Raw genomic sequence first — 23,249 nt, 5'->3', positions numbered from 1 at the left:
CCAGAGACGTAATACAGCGCTCATAGAAATGTATTAGGCTTTACTGTACCTTATTAATTCTGTACAAATCTTACAGAAATAATTGTGACATGCTCTATTGGATGCCGAATTATGGAGATATTCTGGGGGAGAATAAAGTAAACGGAGACTCTATGGGCCGCCATACAGCGTCATTTATAAACCAGACACATTTTGTTGACTTTTTAGGGGTTGAATACTTTTGCAAGGCACTTTATATGGTTAAACAGAAACTTTACATAATGAGCTTGGCCATTGGAAGGATTATATTCGGAGGAGAAGACGTATAAAGATGGGTTTCCTGATTGTGGATTTCCATCTTGTCTCTTCTAATGATTCTTTTCTCTCTATATGTGATCTCTCTGTAATAATAAAAAGTTGGCGCTACATGACACAATCTGTGCAGCTTCAATCTTTGAGCATTTTGTTTGATTTGGAGGGATGTAGCATTAGCGTGTAGTGTACACACAAGTTTGTTTTGGAAAATGATTAACATTCCTAGAAAATCCTAGGCAATGACTTCACGCACATCCTCCCCTGTCAGACATGATTTTCTATCACACTCTTCTAATATTGTGTTCCTAATGCAATCATAACTTTTATCATGTGCATAGAAGGATATGTTATATTATAGTTTATATGGTCAAAAGGAAATATAGCATCTTATATTTTTACCCATAAGTCAGGTGCATTAGTGAAGGCCTATGGGCCCCAAAGCCCACTGTGGTCACCTGCCCACCCATCGTCCAGTACACAGCATCGAATCTCCACAAACTCTATGGCCACATGCACCCGACTGTAGATTTTGTTCGTAATTACGGACTGTAATTACGGACCCATTCATTTCTATGACCGACGGACACCTTCCCGTATATTTACCGGAAGGTCTCCGTGCCGTAGAAACCTTCCGTAAAAAATAGGAAATGTCCTATTTTCTTATTTTACGGACCGTGTTTCCATATTTATAATGGGAGTATGGTCCGCAAACGAGGATGACTGTCAGCGGCAGGCCATGCCCGTGATCACGGATCGTGATTACGGGCACAGTCGTGTGCATGGTGCCTAAGGATAGATAGTACTATTCCATTTTCTTGGAATTGTATTCAATCTATATGAGGCTATTAGTACTGGTTGATTTGGAATTGTGTCCAGCAATTTATTACATGCTCACCTCTTGTGACTTCAGGTGCCCTGGCTATTTCCTGATTTCATCTGAGGGTTCACTATTTTTCTTATGTATTCAATCCTTATGTTTCCATCATTGATCAATCCTTGTGTGATGTAGAAAGATCCTTCAGCACAGATTTGGTCGACTTCCCTGTGACAGCTGGAGGATTGCACGGGTGACAGCATAGGGATCAGTTTACAAGTTTCATAAATACTGCAGATCTTCCACAACGCAATTCGTTGCGGAAAATCCGCAGCAAATACAGTAGCAGCAGAGTGGATGAGATAGAACAAATCTCATCCACACATCGCCTAAATACTGAGCAGAAAAAACGCTCAGAAATTGACCTGTGGTGCAGAATTTTAGTCCGCAGCATGTCAATTGTATTTCCGTAAACGCTGCTTATTTGTTGCTGATTGATTTCAATGGGGAGGTAAAACCCGCAACAAATTCTGTCGCAAAAAAACGCAACTTAGAAAAAAAAAATCTTTTACTTATCCAGGAGACTGTGTTTCTTCCTCCAGGCCGGCCTCCTGGGATGACGTTTCATCCCATGTGACCGCTGTAGCCAATCACAGGCTGTAGCGGTGGTCACATGGGATGAAATGTCATCCCAGGAGGCCGGCCTGGATGATGTCAGAGAGTCGACCTCCAGGGATGACGTTTCATCCCATGTGACCACCACTGCAGCCAAACACAGGTTGGAGAGGTCTCCTGGGATGAAACGTCATCCTAGGAGACCGGCCTGCTGGGATGGCCAGCTAAATGCTGCAGTTTTCAGCAGTGGACATTCCGGACGAAAAACTGCACCACAGATTGGTGCGGTTTTTCACCCGGAATTCCCTGTGGCGCACATGGTGGATATGCTGTGTGCTTTTACGCAGCGTATCTGCCCCGTGTGAACTCAGTTTAGTACTGCTTCTCTGCTACCCGGGGATATTTCTTTCTCAGAACAAGGATGCTGTGGGGGAAACTAGTTAACTGTGAACCGCCGCTACTGCTAGAATATTAGTTGACAGTAGGCATAACTGAAGCAGCCAGTGTCAGGCAGCTGCTGTTAAGGCAAATAAGATCATAGGGTGCATCAAAAGGAGCATAGAGGCACTCAGGGCCGGTTTAACAATTGGGCGAATTGAGCTCCAGCTCCAGACCTCACCCAAGAAATAGGCCCATGGGGGGATCAGCAGCTTTGGTCACCCCACATAACAACCAAAATGGTCAGAGGGGATGGTGCAAAGATCCATGGGCAGATGCCCCCTCTGTAGCAATTTACAGAGGGGCACAAAGCGTGAGGCACTATCAAGAGGGGGTACAGAGCATGTGGCACTATAAACAAGGGGCACAGACTGGGTGGCATTATCTACAGGGGACAGAGAGCATGTGGCCCTATCTACAGGAGGCACAGTACATTTGCTACTGTCTACAGGGGCCCAGAGTGGGGGTATAGCGCATATGACACCATCTACAGGTGGGCACAGACCATGTAGCACTCTTTACAGGGGGAACAGCGCATGGCGCTTTATTTAAATGGGGCACAGTCTATGGCACTTTTTAGGGGACACAGTGTGTGGTATTATACACTCAATATGTGACACAATTATATTCAGGGTCACAGTGTTTGGTACTATAATATTCAAAAATGCAGTGTGTGGCAGTATATTCAGAGACACATTGTATGGTACAATTATATTCAGGGGGCATAGTATGTGGCGCTGTTAGGATTTTGTGTTCGTATGTAGGTGTGGATGTGTTGGAAAAGCGAGGAGCCAAAGACATCTGGGTAGCAAAGACATTTTGTGGCCAGGAGAAGTCGCCATGTCAATCTGGACCAGATGGAGAAGAAAGACGTCACCTGTGAGTCACTGATTGTAAATGTTTATTTTATAAGTCACAGTGCCGTGAAAAAAACTACAGAAAAACTGCAGTGCTCTAATAGATTCAATAGTGGGCTTTTTACTCACTCAACAGCATGAATGCAATATTTCAGCCAATTAGGATCTTTGTCAAGAAACTTTTATCTGAAGCGCTGGTAGTGCATATTCGAAGAGACAACTCTATGCCTCCCTGACAAAGTATTTCTGGTCAAGCACTTTCCTTTGAATTTACACTTTATGGTAACCTCATGGGGTGACATACACTACCGTTCAAAAGTTTGGGGTCACCCAGACAATTTTGTGTTTTCCATGAAAACTCACACTTATATTTATAAAATGAGTTGCAAATTCACTAGAAAATATAGTCAAGACATTGACAAGGTTAGAAATAATGATTTTTATTTGAAATAATAATTTTCTCCTTCAAACTTTGCTTTCGTCAAAGAATGCTCCATTTGCAGCAATTACAGCATTGCAGACCTTTGGCATTCTAGCTGTTAATTTGCTGAGGTAATCGGGAGAAATTTCACCCCATGCTTCCAGAAGCCCCTCCCACAAGTTGGATTGGCTTGATGGGCACTTCTTGCGTACCATACGGTCAAGCTGCTCCCACAACAGCTCTATGGGGTTGAGATCTGGTGACTGCGCTGGCCACTCCATTACAGATAGAATACCAGCTGCCTGCTTCTTCCCTAAATAGTTCTTGCATAATTTGGAGGTGTGCTTTGGGTCATTGTCCTGTTGTAGGATGAAATTGGCTCCAATCAAGCGCTGTCCACAGGTTATGGCATGGCGTTGCAAAATGGAGTGATAGCCTTCCTTATTCAAAATCCCTTTTACGTTGTACAAATCTCCCACTTTACCAGCACCAAAGCAACCCCAGACGATCACATTACCTCCACCATGCTTGACAAATGGCGTCAGGCACTCTCCCAGCATCTTTTCAGTTGTTCTGCGTCTCACAAATGTTCTTCTGTGTGATCCAAACACCTCAAACTTCGATTTGTCTGTCCATAACACTTCCACTGTCCAATGTCTGTGTGCTTTTGCCCATATTAATCTTTTCCTTTTATTAGCCAGTCTCAGATATGGCTTTTTCTTTGCCACTCTGCCCTGAAGGCCAGCATCCCGGAGTCGCCTCTTCACTGTAGACGTTGACACTGGCGTTTTGCGGACACTATTTAATGAAGCTGTCAGTTGAGGACCTTTGAGGCGTCTATTTCTCAAACTAGAGACTCTAACGTACTTGTCTTGTTGCTCAGTTGTGCAGCGGGGCCTCCCACTTCTCTTTCTACTCTGGTTAGAGCCTGTGTGTGCTGTCCTCTGAAGGGAGTAGTACACACCGTTGTAGGAAATCTTCAGTTTCTTGGCAATTTCTCACATGGAATAGCCTTAATTTCTAAGAACAAAAATAGACTGTCGAGTTTCACATGAAAGCTCTCCTTTTCTAGCCATTTTGAGAGTTTAATCGAACCCACAAATGTAATGCTCCAGATTCTCAACTAGCTCAAAGGAAGGTCAGTTTTATAGCTCCTCTAAACAGCAAAACTGTTTACAGCGGTGCTAACATAATTGCACAAGGGTTTTCAAGTGTTTTCTAATCATCTATTAGCCTTCTAACACAGTTAGCAAACACAATGTACCATTAGAACACTGGAGTGATGGTTGCTGGAAATGGGCCTCTATACACCTATGTAGATATTGCATTAAAAACCAGACGTTTGCAGCTAGAATACTCATTTAGCACATTAACAATGTATAGAGTGTATTTCTGATTAATTTACTGTTATCTTCATTGAAAAAAACTATGCTTTTCTTTCAAAAATAAGGACATTTCTAAGTGACCCTAAACTTTTGAACGGTAGTGTATATGAAGGGACCCATTATCACAGCTTCTAGGTCAGATTATGGGCAACTCTTTGATACCACATTGGGGTCCTGCCTTATCCATTAGAGCTCTGCACTTAACTTTCAGTTCCTAGTGTTTGAGGGGTTAGTGCCCAGTTCATGTTTACCCACTATTTGCTTGTAGCACTTCTGCTCCCTCTCCAAGAAGTTGCGTGGAAACATCCTTTAAATAGTTAGATGCCTGAGAACAGCTTGGGAAAGCAATACAACTGAAGAGTGTGATGTATATTTAAGGCAATCTCCATCCCAAACCTGAAAGTTTTTATACAGCACTGTTGGATTACTTTATGTATGGACCTGTTATTTGATCACTGTATGTTGGTATTATTTGAGCACTGTATGGCGGCATTTACTAAGGCACTGTACCGTATAAAACTCTACTGGAAAACTCTTGAAAGTGAGGAATACACTGACTGTTGAAGGAATTTTGATAGATAGCCATTATCCTCGGTTGTCCTTCATAGTCTCTGTATTGTAGACTTCTTGCCTTTAACTTTTATCACTACATAAATGAATTTGACCTATTGCATAACTTTCCTTCTAATTCGTGATCTTCCTGCTTATCTGTTCCTGTTAATTACGTAGGAGGAAAACCGCAGCGAGTCCTGTAAACTTATGGCTGCAGTGGTCTATGTTTTATCTAACTTTCCGTGTCATGTAAGCTTTTTAATGGCGAGAGAATAAATACATAAAACTGTCATACATTAAACTCATCCTGGCGAGCAAGTTAAGTAATGGTGAGGAGGTTAGTGCTTTCTTCTGTAAGTGTCCTTGGAAAGTCTGTGAGCAATGTAATGTGGAAAATGTTATGACTGATGGGGTCATGGTGTAGTCTAACTAAAACATTCAAGATCAGCTATTATCAATGATAAATAGAAAAAAACATAATGTCCATTCAGTCGATCCTGAGCTTATGTGGGTTCTTCTACTTGTTGTTTTCTAGCTAATGGCCCTTGGGCTACATATAACTTTCCAGCACTGGATCTAATGTTACGTTCAGTACTTTGGAAAGATCATTTTAATGCAGTTGAATATGCTGGCGCTAAGACCATTTCATTATATCCAAAAGCTTCTAATTTAATGCCTCATGCATAGTATTAGGAACACCCACATCCTGTTTTTGATATTGTTTAAACGTTGTGCAACCCTTCGCATGTCTGTGAACCTCATTGAAAATGTGCAAATGTTTAAAGACTAAAAATCTAATTTCCAATATATTTTAAAATCAAAGGAGGAGCTTTATTTAAAGGCACACATTTTAAGTATTTAATTTTAGTTTCAATAATTAAATGTTTGTATGTAGCTATTTAACCCCTTATGACCAGCCTAATTTAGGCCTTAATGACCAAGCTATTTTTTACTTTTTTCCATCGTCTCATTCAAAGTGCTATAACTTTTTTATTTTTGCGTCGACATAGCTGTATAAGGTCTTGTTTTTTGGCGGACAAGTTGTGTTTTTTAATAGCACCATTTTGGGGTACATAGAATTTATTTATTAACTTTTATAAATTTTTTGGGGGGGAATAGAAAAAAAACAGCAATTTTGCCACACTTTTACATCCTAAATTTACACTGTTTACCATGTGGTATAAATAACACAATAACTTTATTGAGCAGGTTGTTTCGATTGCAACAATACCAAATTTATATAGAATGTTTATGCTTTACTACTTTTACACAGCAAAAACTATTTTTTTCAAAATTATTTGTTTTAGTGTCTCAATAGTTGAAGAGCCATAACTTTTTTATTGTTCCGCCGATGCTTTTTGTTGCGGGACGACTTGTAGTTTTTATTGGTACCATTTTGGAGTAGATGCGACTTTTTGATCACTTTTTATCACAGGATGAACAGAAAACAGCAATTTTTAGCATTGTTTTTTATTTTATTTTTTACGGCGTTCACCATGTGGGTTAAATAATATAATAACTTTATAGATGGGGTTGTTTTTACGGACACTGCGATACCAAGTATGTGTAACTTCTTTACTTTTTTTTTTTTTTAATAATAAAGCATTTTGTAAGGGGAAAAAGTGTGTTTTTAATTTTTAAAAAAACCGTCATATTAGAGACAGATACCTTCTTGTATTATATGTATGCAGCATTCATGGAAGCTTCAAACTAATGGTCAGAAAGGTGTCAATAGACTAATACAGGAAGAAAAGCAGAACCCCCCCCCCCCCAAGAGGTCTGGGACTGGAAGGGGAGCTGCATACAATGCCTTATCTAATACTCCATCAGTAATAAAGAGCTGCCATCCGTCATTAAATCCAATGCCTTGCATTTCTAATGAGAAGACTCTACTTACCAAGTTCCTGTCTACACAGCAAAGCTGAAAAGTGAGCTGCAGAAAACAGGAAATGTCAGCCTATTGTGTCTGCTCTAGTGGCTAGTATGAAAACTTGAATATTTCAGTTTTGTATGGATAGTTCCATAAACAAAAATTACCCAAAAATGGTTATATTAGAATCCTGATTAAAATAATCTGTAATTTTCTCATGATACATTACATTTTCAACAAAAAATGTCATATACCTGTGTTTTCAGCTATGTAGTAGTAGTGGGTGACCCAACAGGAAACAGGGACTATGAGGGGGGGGGGGCTGCAATTTTGGATTATAGACCATCAGTTGGACAACTTTTTGATTCGGTCTTCACAGTATTTTACTTGTTGGAGCCGCAATTTGTGCTATAGAAAAGGTCTACATACTGCATTGGAGACAGAAAGCTGCAAGTATATTAGGCTATTTTGGAGACATCAAGTCTTTTAGTCACCCAGTATGACCAGACTTTTGCTTTTTGTGCCTACCTGTATGGTTAAGCAAGGGAATGGCATTACTATGCTAAGGTAGGAACACCCACATGACAACCAGATGTAATGTCGACATTTTAGAGCTTGCATTCAGTTCAATGCAAGGCACAGACTATACAAATATAGTGCACATTTTTTTAAAATATAATATTGCTTTATTGTTGCACACCGAGACACATCACTACAGGAAATGTTGCACAAATAACTGGAAAAACATACTTGGAAATGTTGCCTACCATTGCTTTGCTGCATTCTAAAAGACTAAAGCTAGCTATAGAAGCTTACCTCCCGATAATAGAATCCCAAATTCCTTGGCATTTTAAACACCTGCTCTGTTACACCTCAGAATTTCCACAAAACTACATAAATATCCGTCCTAATGCAATTTTGCATAAGCCCTGCCTCTTTTGGTTTACGGGACAGCCCTGCAAAAAAAATAAATGGGAAGTATGTAATATACAGTAGGACGTATTGTACAATCGGGAAAAAATTGTCTATAATAAAATATCTAATGCCTAGCCTAATACAAATTTGTTTTGTGCAAAGCTTCCAAGGTAGTACTTATGCTATATTGTGATCTAATGCTGGCAATGTTCTGTGTCTGGTATATAGAAGTGTATCCTGTATACCGTGATCTAGAAGCGGAACATTGCGTACTCCATGCTGTAACACTATTTGTTTCTTTGCCAAGTCTTTTTGCATAAGAAATAAGCAAGCAGTTCAGACTCTGACCCCATGTCCTTTGTGCTTGCAAGCTGCCGAATAACCAAGCCAGAACTTCAGTACTCAAACAATGGGGTCTCTTTATTTGGGGGACATAAGAGGCCAAAAAGAGGACTTAAAAAGACTTGTAGAAATCCTGTACACCAAAGGAATTCAGGATTTGACTGAAAGGTCATTAACTGAATATGTCATTAACGCCATTGGTGCCAAAATAAAATACTACTGTAGGCATCAAAAGGTTAATCAATGACTTAGAAATGTTATTTGTTCTGTTTTTTTCACATTTTATTGGTAGGTAACAATTTAATAATTAAAACATGTAAGTCAGCTGAATCCTGTAATAACCAGGGCCGGATGAAAAATGGGGCAGATAGCGTACAACTCCATGCCTCCCAAAAAAATAGACCACTGAGCAGATCTCTGGTTTCCAAAACCGGTTGTTAACATAACCAGGGAGAAGCGGGATCCCATCCCGGTTTCCCCTGTACTCAATTGTAAGGGTACAAGGATACAATTGAACAGCCTCAATTGGCCATCAGTTCTCTGCTCCACCAATCGCCACTTTTCCGGTGATGCAGGCGGCGCGATGATGTAATTGTGCCGTCTGCGTCTGTTTCTAAGAGCAGGCCTCATCAGAAGAGGCCAGGCCTGCATCGCTGGATAACAGTGTGGGATCAATGACAGGTGGGTGTGGAGTATGTAATGTTTATTTGTTTTAGGAGGCACAGTGTGGAGCAGTATCTACAAGGAGCATGGTGTGGCAGTATCTACAGGTGGCACTGTGTGTGGCATTTAATTAATACAGAGTGCACTATGTGGCTTTATCTGCAAGGGGTACTGTATTGCACATTCTACAGAGGCAATGTGTGGTACTTTTTACAGGGGGCACTGTGTGGTACTTTTTACAGTGGGCACTGTGTGACAATTTCTACACGGAGCTCTGTGTGGCACTATCCACAGGGCTACTGTGCAGCACTTTCTACAGGGGACACTGCGTGGCACTATCTACAAGGGGCACTGTGTGGCACTTTCTACAGAGGGCACTGTGTAACACTATCTACAAAGAGCACTGTGACACTTTGTATAGGGGCACCGTGTTGCACTTTCTACAGGGGCACTGTGTGGCACTTTCTACAGGAGACATTGTGTGTCACTTTCTATAAGGGGTACTGTTGGCACTCTCTATGGGAGGCACTGTATGGCACTATTTACAGGTGGCCCTGTGTGGTACTTTCTACAAGGGGCACTGTGTGGCACTATCTACAGGGGGCACTGTATGGCACTATTTACAGGGGTTGCTGTGTGGCACCATTTACATGGGCCACTGTGTGTGACACAATTTACAGGGGGCTCTGACACTATCTAAAGAGCAATGTGTGGCACTTTCTGCTGGGGCACTATTTACCGGGGGTGATGTGTGGTACTTTCTACAAAGGGAACAGTGTGGCACTATCTACAGGGGGCACTGTATGGCACTATTTACAGCGGGCGCTGTGTGGCACCATTTACATGGAGCACTGTGTGTGACACTATTTATAGGGGAATAAAGTACAGTGAAGTTTACCGCTCAGACGGCACTGGTAACAGTCCAATATCATTCAGTATGGGCTCTCTCCCAGAAAAATGCAGTGGACAGTCCGCCCCAGAGGAAGCCGGAAGGGCGAAACCCAGGTTCGGGCGACTGTTTGGCGTGCCGCCTAGAAATTGTAACGATTTTTACTTACCTTGATGCTTTTATTTCTTGTTACTTCTAGACATAAGATCCTTTTCCTACCAGGAGTTCTTTGAATGTGGAGAGAGACGATAAGGAGCTTGGTGGAACTACAAGGATAAGAATTACCATCCACACCCTCATTGGATTGCGGACTGTCCACTGCATTTTTCTGGGAGAGGGCCCATACTGAATGATATTGGACTGTTACCAGTGCCGTCTGAGCGGTAAACTTCACTGTACTTTATATATGTTATTTAGGGTATTTGTTGGATCATACCCAATTTAGTTTTGCCTGCTCCGGTCCGAGAGAGATTTTGTGGGTATTTGAGCCAAGAGAAACCACCATTATATTTATATGGGGACACTGACACTATCTACAGGGCAATGTGTGTCACTATCTAAAAGGAGCACTGTGTGGCACTTTCTGCTGGGGCACTGTGTGGCACCTTCTACAGGGGGAACTGTGTAGCACTATCTACAAGGGGTACTGTGCGGCACTTTCTACAGGATGAAACTTTGTGGCACTAGGGGGGAAGGTCAGTGATAATGTCTATAGCGATATGCTGCCAAGTGGCATTAGGAACAGGCAGGGGTAGTAACAGGCTCGCAGGTTTGGAGCGGGTAGACTTGTTCGAGGCACAGTTCATACATGGGGAGACATAGTCCACAACATCTCCAGGCAGAGTAGGCCACAGACACCAGAGATCCCAGCTAATTTAGAGTTGTGTCCCCAGCAGAGAATTCGCTTCCAGTCAGCAAGACGGACAAAAGTTTTTCCAGGAGTAATGTCTCCAATTTGCAAAGGGTTAGTGGCAATAATCCTAGAAGGATCTATAATGTAACGAGGAGTCTCCTCAGTGTCATTGGTTTGAAAGGAGCTAGACAAGGCATCAGCCTTCGCATTCAGCAAAAACTGAAATCGGACGAAGAACAACGACCCACTGGCATGGCGTGGATTTAATCGTTGAGCCGACTGTAGGTACGTTAGGTTCTTGTGGTCCATATAGATGATGATAGGATGGATAACAATGGATGCCAACTTGACGACCAGCAATTCCTGATCCCCGATGGAATAGTTGAGTTCTGCTGGAGAGAATAATTTTGAGAAGAAGCCACAAGCCACCATCTTGCCAACGGAAGAGGCATCTACCTCCAGAAAGAACTTCCGAGAAGCATCAGGGTGATGGAGAACAGATGCTAAGGTGAAAGCGCTCTTGAGATTAGTAAACGCTGATTCTGCTTCCTTCTTACTGATGACGTCCGCCAAACTAGCATAATGAGAGTGACTGAGGTAGTCGAGGCAAAACAGGACAAACCTGTTGAAGGCAACGGCTAAAGCATCTGGGTCCCCATTGGAGAACCTCTCCAGAACTCCAGTAGAGAACCGGAGTGTGTAGACAAAGCCAAGGCAGGCCCAGCAGAACAGGGTTGATTTCTTTAGGCAGCACAAGGAAGGTGATCTGTTCCGAGTGGGGAACCCTGATTTTTAGTGTCAGTGGTTTGGTCACAGCCACAATAGGATCGGACGATGACAGTCCATTAACAGTGGCAACAGCCAGGGGTCTTTCTAGAAGAACTGTGGGTAGATGTAGGCGATCCACTAAATCCTGCTAGATGAAATTTGCAGCTGCTCCAGAATCCAGATAGGCGGAGGAGAAGTGTGATGTCCCTCCAGAGATGAAGGTCACAGGAATAAATATTTTGGGAGAGGCTTTGACGTTTGGCATTGACCCACCTAGAGTTGTCTCTCCAACCAAACCTAGGTGCTGGAGTTTCACACAAAATGGCCTTTAAGGCCACAATACAGACACAGACCTGAGGAGCATCTGAATTGTTTCTCCTGTTCGGACAATTTGATTCTATCTACATGCATAGGTTCCTCAGGTAGAGCAACAGGAGGAGACAATAGTGGTCGCTGGAATGGGGGTGCCAGTCCGTGGAATCATCTCTCTCGCCGAACCTCCTGAGCACGTTCCTGGATCCTCATGTTGACCCGGGTAGTCAACAGGATAAGGGCATACAGGGTAGAAGGAAGATCGCGGGCTGCTAACTCGTCCTTGATTTGCAAGGAAAGTCCCTGCCAAAATGTCGCCACCAATGCCTCATTGTTCCAAGCCAACTCTGCTGCCAGTGTACGGAATGAGATAGCATACTCTCCTACCGTGGACTCTCCTTGCTTGAGGGTTAGCAGAGTGGCCACTGCAGAGGATGTTCAACCTGGCTCCTCGAACACATTACGAAAAGTCTCTAGGAATAACGCCAGGTCCAAGAATTCAGGGTCCTCTCGTTCCAAGATGGGGTTTGCCCATGCCAGGGCCTTAGCAGTGAGAAGGGAAATGATGAACGCTACCTTGGCCTCATCAAAGGGGAAGAGATGAGCACGCAGTCTAAAACGGATAGTACATTGGTTGAGGAAACCTCTGCAGGCTCGAGGATCACCGTAATAGCGAGGTGGTAGAGGCAGCAAAACTGTGGATCTGGAACAGACAGGAGGAGTAACAGGTAGTGGCGCGACTGCAGCAACCTGAAGAGGAGCAGGGGGCTGATCCAGTCGGGTGATGATGGAGTTTACTGCCACAAGGAGTTGATCCTGGCATGCACGCAGGTCACGCATATCAGATTGCATTACTTGCACCGCGGTCTTAGGTTGGCCAGTGGGTTCCATGGCCTGAGCGCACTATCACGATCTGAGGGTATGTGGACCCACTAGGCCGCTCCGCCGTAGTGGAGCGGCATCTGGCCAAGTCACAGTCTATGCAAAGTCTATACAAGTCTGTAGCACAAGGGTACCTGAGATAGTCCAGATGGTGGCAGGGGCTCTGGCATGGATGGGGCTAGATGTGGCAGGTTTCACCAGACGTGGTGGATGGTACCAGGAGTGGCAGATAGCACCAGACATGGTGAATATCAGCAGGCGTGGCAGATTTCGCCAGACATGAAGGATGATACCAGGGATGACAGATGACGCCCGACGTGGTGTATACCACCAGGCATGGCAGGTTGCGCCAGATGTGGTCAATGATACCAGGAGTGGCAGATGGCACCAGATGTGGTGTATACCAGCAGGCGTGGCAGGTTGCACCAGACGTGGCGGATGATACCAGGAGTGGCAGATGACACCAGACGTGGTGTATAATTGCAGGCGGCTCAACACGACTCCAATACTAAACAGGCTCAGGAACAAAACAGAGCACAGGATACAGGTAGCAGGGCACTGCGTTGGCCCTTTAATTCTGGGCACGAGCACGTACACGCACACTACGGGAGGCTGCAGACAGAGAAGAAGTGAGTGCTGGCGTCTCCTAGGGAGGATATGCCGGCCAGCACTCACAAGTCCATGGCCGCGGCCATCTAGGGGTGAATAGGAATGACGGCCGTGGAAATTACATACATTAATATATAGTAAAGAGGAGGAAGTATTACTGTAGTTATATTATTGTACATAGGGGCAGTATTATAGTAGTTATATTCTTGTACATAGGGAGCAGTATTATAGTAATTATATTCTTGTACATATGGGGCAGCATTATAGTTGTTAGATTCTTCTCCATAGAGGGCAGTATTATAGTAGTTGTATTCTTGTACATAGGAGGCAGTCTTATAGTAGCTATATTGTTGTATATAGGGGTAGCATTTTAGAAGCTATATTCTTCGACATAGGGGGCGCAATACATAGGGGTACAATTGGGAACAAACACAGTAATAAATCAAGACTGGGTAATAACAGATAGACTACAAGGTAAGAGTGCCTTGTTTGCAAACTTATAATGTATAGCTGCCACAGCACAGTCACGCTGAAAATTATTATTGGACTTGGTGGTCAAACAGATCCAGGTCGGTAACAGGTGAGCAACATCAGGTCCAGTAATCAGAATGAGGAGGCAAGGTCAGGTTCAGGACAGAGGTTGGTACACGGATAAGTCAGATCAAGTGGAGTCAAGATGAATGCCAGATCAAAAACACGGAACACTAGGAATAAATGCCAGGAATCTGACCACCAGGACTGATACCAGGCGAGGAATTCCAGAAGCAGTTGTCATTCAAAGGACCAGGAGGAGTGACGTCACGCACCGGGTCCCGATCCTGCATCTTGGTCTGTGCAGCACAAGCAGAGAAGAATTGTGGCGTCTCTTCGTCATGGTGCCACCGCGGCTCGTGTCAACCAGTGGCTGATAACATTGTTAAATATATCTCAAAAGAGCTTTCTTAGTGGGAGCAGCTGTAACAAATGTTTTAAGTTCAATATTGCCAAACCTACTTGCGCCAATTGATGATTACCTGGTCCTGTGTACATGTGCAAACTGTGATATCAGGAAAACTGTATCATAGTGGCATGAGCAGCTTGTTTGATTTAATCTGTGCGTGTCTATTCATACTGCATGCACCAAGGGCATGTTCCACAGGTCTTTTGCCCAGTGCCACCAGATTTCAGGAGCCAGCCACCCCCTTCTGCCATTGCCCCATGGTGCCTTAGGTATCTGTAGAGTCTACCAACACTCTTCCCCTGCCTGGATTCAAGCCTACTGTAAATGTTGACAGAAGAAAGTAATAGGCATAAATTCATTGACAACGTGGTTTTATTGTGTATACTAACAGATGCTACTCACAGGTCAAAACTTGTTGGTATTTAGTTTTGTACAAGGATGGAATCTCTAATTGCGAAGGCAGCCTTACTCATACACATGCCACCCTGTTGGAAAAGGGCAGCTGGCATTTAAAAAGGGCAAAATTGAGCCTCACTGTAATAAAAAATCTTCTACTTAATCTAGATTTACTGTATACTTTATTACAATGAAATCAAACTCGGTCAGTATGTGTCAACGATTGTCAAGCATTTCTAATAAAATACGAAAAATACTTATTTGAAAATAATTTCTTCCGAAATACTGAATTACAAAACAAACACACTCTACATTCTGCCAGCTCATCTGTGTGGGTCACTAGTAGTTCTACAAGACGGGATGACCTACATTCTTCTATCATCTTCCTATTACATGCCCTCAAACATTACACATTGTGTTTTTCTTCACTCATGCAGGACAAAGTAGGATAGTATTTCAAAAGTATAGAAGTTTTATAATATGACACTAGGCAGGAGTTGTTCTGCGATATTATTAGAAAGGTCAAGATTTAGAAAAAAGACTGGTAGTGAGATTGTGGTGGAGTACTCCTTCCCTTTTTCTTAAAATGATCTTATTCTTTTTAAATAGTACCCAAAAAAGACCTTTCCTATGGATGTACTTAGCATCCTTGTGTAAATATAGTAATTGGGGACAAATTTGAATCAGCCCTTAATGCCATTTTTAATGTACCACAAAGATCAGGTCTTACTCTTACTTTAGAACTTTCTAGAACTCTTAGGGTCCTCTTTTACAAGAAGTTATGTATGGGGATGAGCACTCGTTGATATGATTGCTTGTCTTCATACATTTCTATCATGTCGGAAGCACATCTCCCTTTTTACACAGGAAGATGTGATGCCGACCACGATAATATTTCTTCCAGCATAAACAATACAATCAGCCAATGAATGCTTGTTTGCCCGATAATTGGCCTTTACTCTAGAACTTACTCTTACTCTAGAACTTACTCTTACTCTAGAACTTTGGATCCATTCTCCAAATCACACTAAATCTTTGGGATTCTCCTGGCACACTTCTACCTTCAGCACCAGAAGGATAACGTGAAGCCCCTGGGCCACAATGCAAAATTTATAACAGGGCCCTCAAATATCACACATTATAGTACTGGTCTCCTCATATAGGGCCGTGGGACATTTGGACACTCTAATGCTTCAGGGCCCCCATAGTTACTCCCCTGCTCAGCACCTCTAGTAAGCATTGTCATAATGACATGCTCTGTATATTAAGAAAAAAAAACCCGGGTAGATATTACTAGATTAATTTGGGTTGTCTCACAAAGACAACCCCTTTTAAAATAGAAGAGGCCATACAGACAGTGGTTGTCCTGATGGGCCAACCATTTTAGTGTAGGGCCACACAGAGCAGCCCTGACACGGTCACAACGCGGCTAACAACCGCGTCGGCACCATGTTCGGTGCGGCTGTTAAACAGCCTGTTAGTGGGCGCATGTTAACGCAGGTAAACCATCCCTTTATCTGCAAAATCGTGCGGCCATGAATTAATTCACCCTTTATGGCCGCACGATTTTGCAAATTATAACAACTTACCTCCTATTCATTCTCTATGGCAGCGCCGAAAAAAGCTGAACACTTCACTCGGCTATCTCCGGCGCTCCCATAGAGAATGAATGGAGCGGCAGTGCGCATGTGCATGTAACCGGAATACCTCTTAACGAGGTATTTGTCAGCCGCTACCACATAGTGCCAGCGTGGTTATTGGCCACGTTGCGACCGTGTCAGAGCCGCTCCGTGTGGCCGTACCCTTAATATTCAACAAAATAATATTTAAGAGGATCTGTCACCTCTCCGGACCTGTTTGTTTTAGTAAATAATTGTATTCCGTATAAAATAACAATTCCTGAAAAAAATTCTTAGAACTGTTTGGCCCGTTCCTCTATTATTACTCCTAGACGTTTATAAATAAATTGACAACTGTGTGTTACACAGACTGACAATGTCCAATCAGTGCTGACGAAGTGAAACTTTGTAGGGACACACCCCTGTGACAACGGGAATGGTAAAACCCAGTCGACAACCCGTTTTTTGCTATTCTGACCTGTCATAAAATTAAGTTAGGTAGGGGACCGACCTCAGTTACGCCTACTGTTGCCGAGTACGAGAGGCCCTTAGTTCTCGTTCTCAGCCAAAGAGTAGGATGAGATAAATGGGATCATGGGAAAGCTGAACATGGTTATTTGGTTGTTTTTGATGGTACCATTCAAAGTGAGTGCACAAGTAGAAAAGGGGATTTGAAAGGTGAGTATGTGCCTATTTGTTATTTTTAGCAATGTGCAGCTTATAAAAGGGTCTTCCGAAAAGGCCTGAAAACCCCTTTAACACGACATACTATTATAAAACAGGCACAATCTCAAATGCTACACGTCTGACTTGTCGGACATGTGCTCCACTTGTGTAAGACAATATTCTCTCTTTAAACACTAATTTATATGTCTCAGAGCTTTCATACCCTTCCCAAAAATGTCTTTGCCCCTTTACCATTTATGTGTCTATGGTATTACTAGGATGCTCAAAAAATGTTGAAGCTGGGTTATAAATAAGCTGCAAGTTACCTGCAACCATTTTCTGGACCTTCTTATCTAGTGTTGGACCGAGATTCCTTGTGCTCACTTAATTAAGGAAATGGCTCTGAAAGGCCAACCTTCATCTATACAGAACATCTGCATATCCACTTTTGATTACATTTTAATCTTTGCTGTTAACAATGCACACAGGACATATCATCAGTAATGTCTAATACGTTATTTATGAATAAAACTATAAGACATAGTCCATAAGGGCAAGTAATTGCCTCCAATTAGCTCCAAAGTGAGTTGTCTTCTGTTGGACCTCTGAGGCCCATTATTCTGTCAGGGCATATTGGAGGAGCCTCTGGTACTAGGGTAGGCCAGTCAGACCCAGCTCTTATCTTACTTTTTAACTTAGGACATTGTTAAATCGGCTCCATCACATCAGGGCCGTTTTAAGACATTGGTGGGACTAGCGCAAAGGTTTTAGAAGTTGGACCTCCTCAAGAACATTTTGTTAATTGTCTTTCAAAGCCTACACAGTCAATTATAGATAACAAAAAAAAAATTATTAGGGGGGAATTTTTGTTATACAAATTACTGGGAAAGGTTTTGATGTCTTCCACAATTGGAGTTGTTCATTCTCCCTTTTTTTCTCTATCTGGCCCAGAGAACCATGAAGACCTCTTCCAGCCTTTAGATCCCTGCTTTTCCAGTAACCTTCCCACCTATTCCCCACCCTCTACACAAAATTCTCCTCCTACTGTTACCCCCAATGCTTTACCTATTGCTGTCCCATTTGCCCCCATTATTGGATATACAGTGTTGCACAGTGCCCCCACATACTGTACTTCAGAAGTATTGGAACAAATTCAAAATTCCAGCAACTGAAATGTAGTTGTCAAAACTAAAGTTAACCCAATAACAACAGATAGTGATTTCTAAATAATAGTGGCAGACAGACAGTGCCCCTGAAAACAATAGTGTTAGATAGTGACTCTGAAAATTATAGTGCCATACTGCCCCACATAGCAATAGTGCCACCTTTAGACCTCACCCATTAATAATGCCCCCTGCTAGGAACCACACACAGTAACAGTGCCCCCTTTTAGGCCCCACATAGCAATAGTGCCACCTTTAGACCTCACCCATTAATAATGCCCCCTGCTAGGAACCACACACAGTAACAGTGCCCCCTTTGTGCCCCACACAGTAACAGTGCTTCATTTATGCCCCCACACAACAATAATGCACCCCTTTGTACCACACGCAGAGTTAATGGAATCCTTTCTGCCCCACACAGAGACATAAAGTGCCCTTTTATGCCCCCCAAAATAATAATTCTTATACACCCCGACCATGTTCTCATGAAAAGCAGATTTGCTGAGGCCTCTTCTCTCCTCTGCCCGGCCCTGAGAACCTGTACAGGCGGCAAGATGCAGTGACGCCACCACGCTGCCTGCATCATCCCACTGATGTCTGGAGGGTACAGGCTCATAACTGAGAACGCAGATACATTTGAAAATGGCGCCACTGCCTGGGAGCCCAGTGATGCATTGTTTACCCTGTGTTCCCAGCAGTCCTAAATAGCATTTTCATCAGCCTAATAAAACTGTAGTCTGCACCTTGTTGTGGTCTGTGCCCCATTGTTGCACCCTATTCATAGGTATTTTATTTTTTTTTTCATTATCAAGATTTTTTATTTTGTAGCAACAAAATTACAGCATATATACATTACACAGTTTTGGCAGAAAAATTTGTATCATGTATAAAATACAGATTATAACAGTTTATAAACATTATGAAGATGCATAAACCCAGATAGGCGGTAACCTCCCGCTCATCTAAAGAGCATATGAATTAAAGTACAGTAGAACTAACTGTACCCCATATACAGTAATATAATACCATAGCCAAGAGGACCAGGCCTCAATAAAGTAAACATTGGTACATATAAGTGCCACAGAAAAATTATAACAACAACACAAGACACCAGACAACAAAGGGAAACACAAACACACATAGCGCACAGAGAAAAAGATCACATAATTTGCTCAGAACCTACCATCAAGCCATAGAGGTAGATCAGTACCACCCCGGAATCCAGACCATACTGCCCAAGTTTGGACAAAGAGCACAGACCTGCCCCTGTCTGCTGACAGAAGTTCCTCCATTCTCATTATCCCGTTCACCTCTGTCACCCATTCCGTCAAAGAGGGAACCGTATGAGATTTCCAGTGCCTAGGTATCACCGTTCTCGCCGCAGTCAGAAAATGTCGAAAGATACCCCTTTTGAGGTGTGTGAGAGATCCAGGAACCATGGAGAGTAACCCAATAGATGCCGAAGTCGGAACTTCAATGTGCAAGAGCTTCTTGCCCAAATCAAAAATCCTCCCCCAAAAGGTACGTATCCTGGGACAGTCCCACCAAATATGCAACATGGTTCCAGGAGCTTCCCCACACCTCCAACAATCAGCAGACACATCCGGAAATATCTTATGCAGCAAAGCAGGGCAACGATACCACCTAGTGAGTATTTTGTAGTTTTTTTCCTGAGCAAAACAAGACATTGGCAATTTATGAGCTAACAGGAAGGCAGTACCCCATTCCTCTTCAGTATGTTGAACCCCCAACTCTTCGTCCCATGCATTGGTGAAAGACAGTTGAGAAAAGGTACAGCTGGGCAGAAGAACTCCATGCAAATATGACAATACATGTGAAGGGGCCGTTGGTAAAGATAGATACTTTTCTAAAGGAGTCTTATCCTGTAATAACACCAGACAGTCCCCCAGAGAAGAGAGATAAGAACGTAGCTGTAAGTATGACCACCAGGTTGATCTTCTCCCCGGGCAGGCCTCAGAGACTGCATTCATTGACAACATGACACCTTCAGGAGTAAGGGTCTCAGACAGATATCCACCTTCTCTTCTCTCCCAGCAGAGGAATGTATCCATACCCAACGCCGGAGGGAACGAGGGGTTGTCGAAAAGAGGAGTCATAGGACCAGGCCGATTCACCAGGCACGCAGCACCCATGATCCGCTCCCATACCACAAGAAACTGACGTGTGAGGAAAGGCAGAGATAGACTATGGCGCTGTAGGACAGTCAACCACGGCAAAGAGGACAATGCAAGAGGAGACATATCTCTTTCGATACGCACCCATTGCTTACCTGTTTCCGAGCGGAACCAATCCACTACCCTCATAATCAGTGCGGCTTGATGGTATCTTTTAAAGTCTGGAAGACCCGCGCCCCCGTCTATTTTTGGGCGACTAAGGACAGCAAAACGAATGCGAGGCTTAGAGGAACCCCACACAAATTTAGTTATAGCCCTATGTAAGGTCTTGAAAAAACCCGCTGGTATTACAATAGGGACAGTCTGGAAAAGGTATAAAAATTTGGGCAAAATATCCATTTTGACCGCATTAATTCGCCCAAACCATGACATGCGGTTCCCTCCATATTCTGCCAACTCCTTCAAAGTACGTTGAAGAATAGGTGTGTAATTCAACGCGAACAAATCTGCCTGTTGCGTGGGCACCTGCACCCCCAAGTATTTTAAGGATGTAGATTGCCATTTGAATGGGAAAACCCGAGCGAGATGGGCAGCCATAGAAGCATCCAGAGATATATTCAAGGCCTCCGATTTGGAGTAATTAACTTTAAAATTGCTTAGATGACCAAAACGCTCAAATTCCTCAGTCAGAGATGGCAAAGAGATCATGGGAGTTGTTATAAATACCAGAAGATCGTCTGCATAAAGCGCTAATTTATGATGCTGTGATCCTACCCGTACACCATTAACATCAGGGTTGCCCCGCAGTGCCACTGCCAAGTGTTCCATAACCAGAACATACAATAGAGGCGATAGTGGGCACCCCTGTCTCGTGCCATTAGCAATAGACAAGGTATCAGATAGGAGTCCATTAACACGAACCCGAGCCGTAGGCCTGTGGTATAATGCCATTATCCTATCCACCATAGTAGTGCCAAGGCCTACCTGTTTTAGGACACTGCGGAGGAACACCCAATGCACTCTGTCAAAAGCCTTCTCGGCATCAACCGACAGCAAGCACATCGGTATCTTACGGGATTGACAAAATGAAGTTAAAAGGAGAGTTTTGTTTGTGTTATCCCGTGCCTCCCGACCACATACAAATCCCACCTGATCATCCCGTATCAATCCAGGTAACAACGGTGACAAGCGAGATGCAAGCAACTTCGCGAAAAATTTTACATCTACATTAATTAATGAGATGGGTCTGAAGTTAGCGCAAGAAGTTGGGTCCTTGCCAGGCTTTGGTAACAGAGTAATGTGAGCCTCGAGGGACTGGGGTGCAAAGGGACACAAGGAAGACACGGAGTTAAAGACTTTCATCAAAAAGGGAACCAGTTGAGCCTTAAATGTTTTATAAAATTTGTTGTTAAATCCATCAGGCCCTGGACTCTTGCCCAAGGGTGATTCCTTAATAACATGTTCCACTTCTGATTCCACAAAATCCTCCTCGAGTCCCAAAGCCTCCCCCTCCTCTAAAGGCGGTAAAGCCGTACTATTTACATAATGATCTATTTTGTCCCGCAATGCCTCAGCCTGCATGTCGTGAAATTGCCCCTTGATGTTATATAAAGTCGAGTAATACTGTTTAAAGCACTCTGTAATACCCACCGGGTCATGAACTTCGCCCCCCGAAGAAGATAGTATTTTAGGGATGTAGGACGCTTGCGTTCGGGGATGTAACATACGCGCTAAAGATCTACCGCACTTGTCCGCAAATTCATATGAGTGTTTTCTCATCCGATCTCTAAACCGGGCGTGTGATTGATCTATAAGAGATCGCAAGGACTCCCTTGCTGTGGTAAGGTCCGCAAAAACCTGTGAGGATGGAATTTGTTTATGACATGATTCCAACTCCCTTATCTGAGTCAAGAGACGAGCAATAGAAATCCCTTTCTCTCGCTTCAGACGTGCCCCGTGCTGTATTAGGACTCCTCTAATGACACATTTCAGCGCCTCCCATTGGAGTGGTAAGGAGGTAGGGTCATGTTCATGCACTGCAATAAACCCATCAAGAGCGTCTTTGAGAGCCGACACACATACTGTATCCTTCAATAAATTATCATTGAGTTTCCAGGACCGAAAATTCGGTACCGAGTCAGGAAACGAAAGGGTCAGGAACACTGGGGCATGATCTGACCAGATCATGGGGCCCACATTAGTACTAGGATGCCAGGTAAGCAAATGGTGACTGATCAAAAAAGCATCTATCCGACTGTACATGTTATGCAAGGGGGAAAAGTACGTATACTCTCTTACCTGAGGGTGCAGAATCCTCCACACGTCAATCAATTGCATGGAATGCATCATAGCCTTTAGTGCCCCCAACTGCGATTTAGGAACAGCAGACCTGCCCGAGGAGGTATCAAGCCTAGGATCAAAGGTCAAGTTAAGATCTCCACCCACAATTAAGACGCCCTCTGTAAACTCTTCCAATTTCTTCAAGAACAATCGCCCCACTCTAGCCTGATCCTGATTGGGAAGGTACAAGTTAGCCAGGGTAATAATCTTATTGCGCGTAGACAATTTTAGAAAGACATATCGACCTCCCGGGTCAACCAAAACATCAATGATTTTATGAGAAAGTGACTTGTGGATACCTATGCTAGCCCCTTTGGACTTGGATTCCGGGTTGGCACTGTGAAACCAAGACGGGAAGTATCTATTTGTAAATTGTGGCATATGGCCCACCTGAAAGTGAGTCTCCTGTAGGAACAAGATGTGTACTCGTTCTTTATGCATGTTATATAAAATTTGTGAGCGTTTTTCCGGGACATTGAGTCCCCTAGCATTGAAGGTACAGACCTTCAAA

At 43.3% G+C, this 23,249-nt stretch overlaps 1 protein-coding gene across 1 annotated transcript in view; it reads right to left on the bottom strand.

Moving 5' to 3' along the window:
* Nucleotides 1–19,736, bottom strand: part of FADS2 (fatty acid desaturase 2) — a 52,519-nt gene extending 32,783 nt beyond the window's left edge. The window contains exon 1 of the mRNA XM_075837664.1: nucleotides 19,447–19,736. Coding sequence (XP_075693779.1) covers nucleotides 19,447–19,449 — 3 coding nt within the window. The 5' untranslated portion in view covers nucleotides 19,450–19,736. The remainder of the gene's footprint in view (nucleotides 1–19,446) is intronic.
* Between the last annotated feature and the right edge of the window lie 3,513 nt (nucleotides 19,737–23,249).

This window comes from Rhinoderma darwinii, chromosome 9 (assembly GCF_050947455.1).
Source record: "Rhinoderma darwinii isolate aRhiDar2 chromosome 9, aRhiDar2.hap1, whole genome shotgun sequence".
NCBI classification, from domain to species: Eukaryota; Metazoa; Chordata; class Amphibia; order Anura; family Rhinodermatidae; genus Rhinoderma; species Rhinoderma darwinii.
Note: the sequence above shows the minus strand (reverse complement) of the source record. Positions and strands in the feature narration are given on the sequence as shown.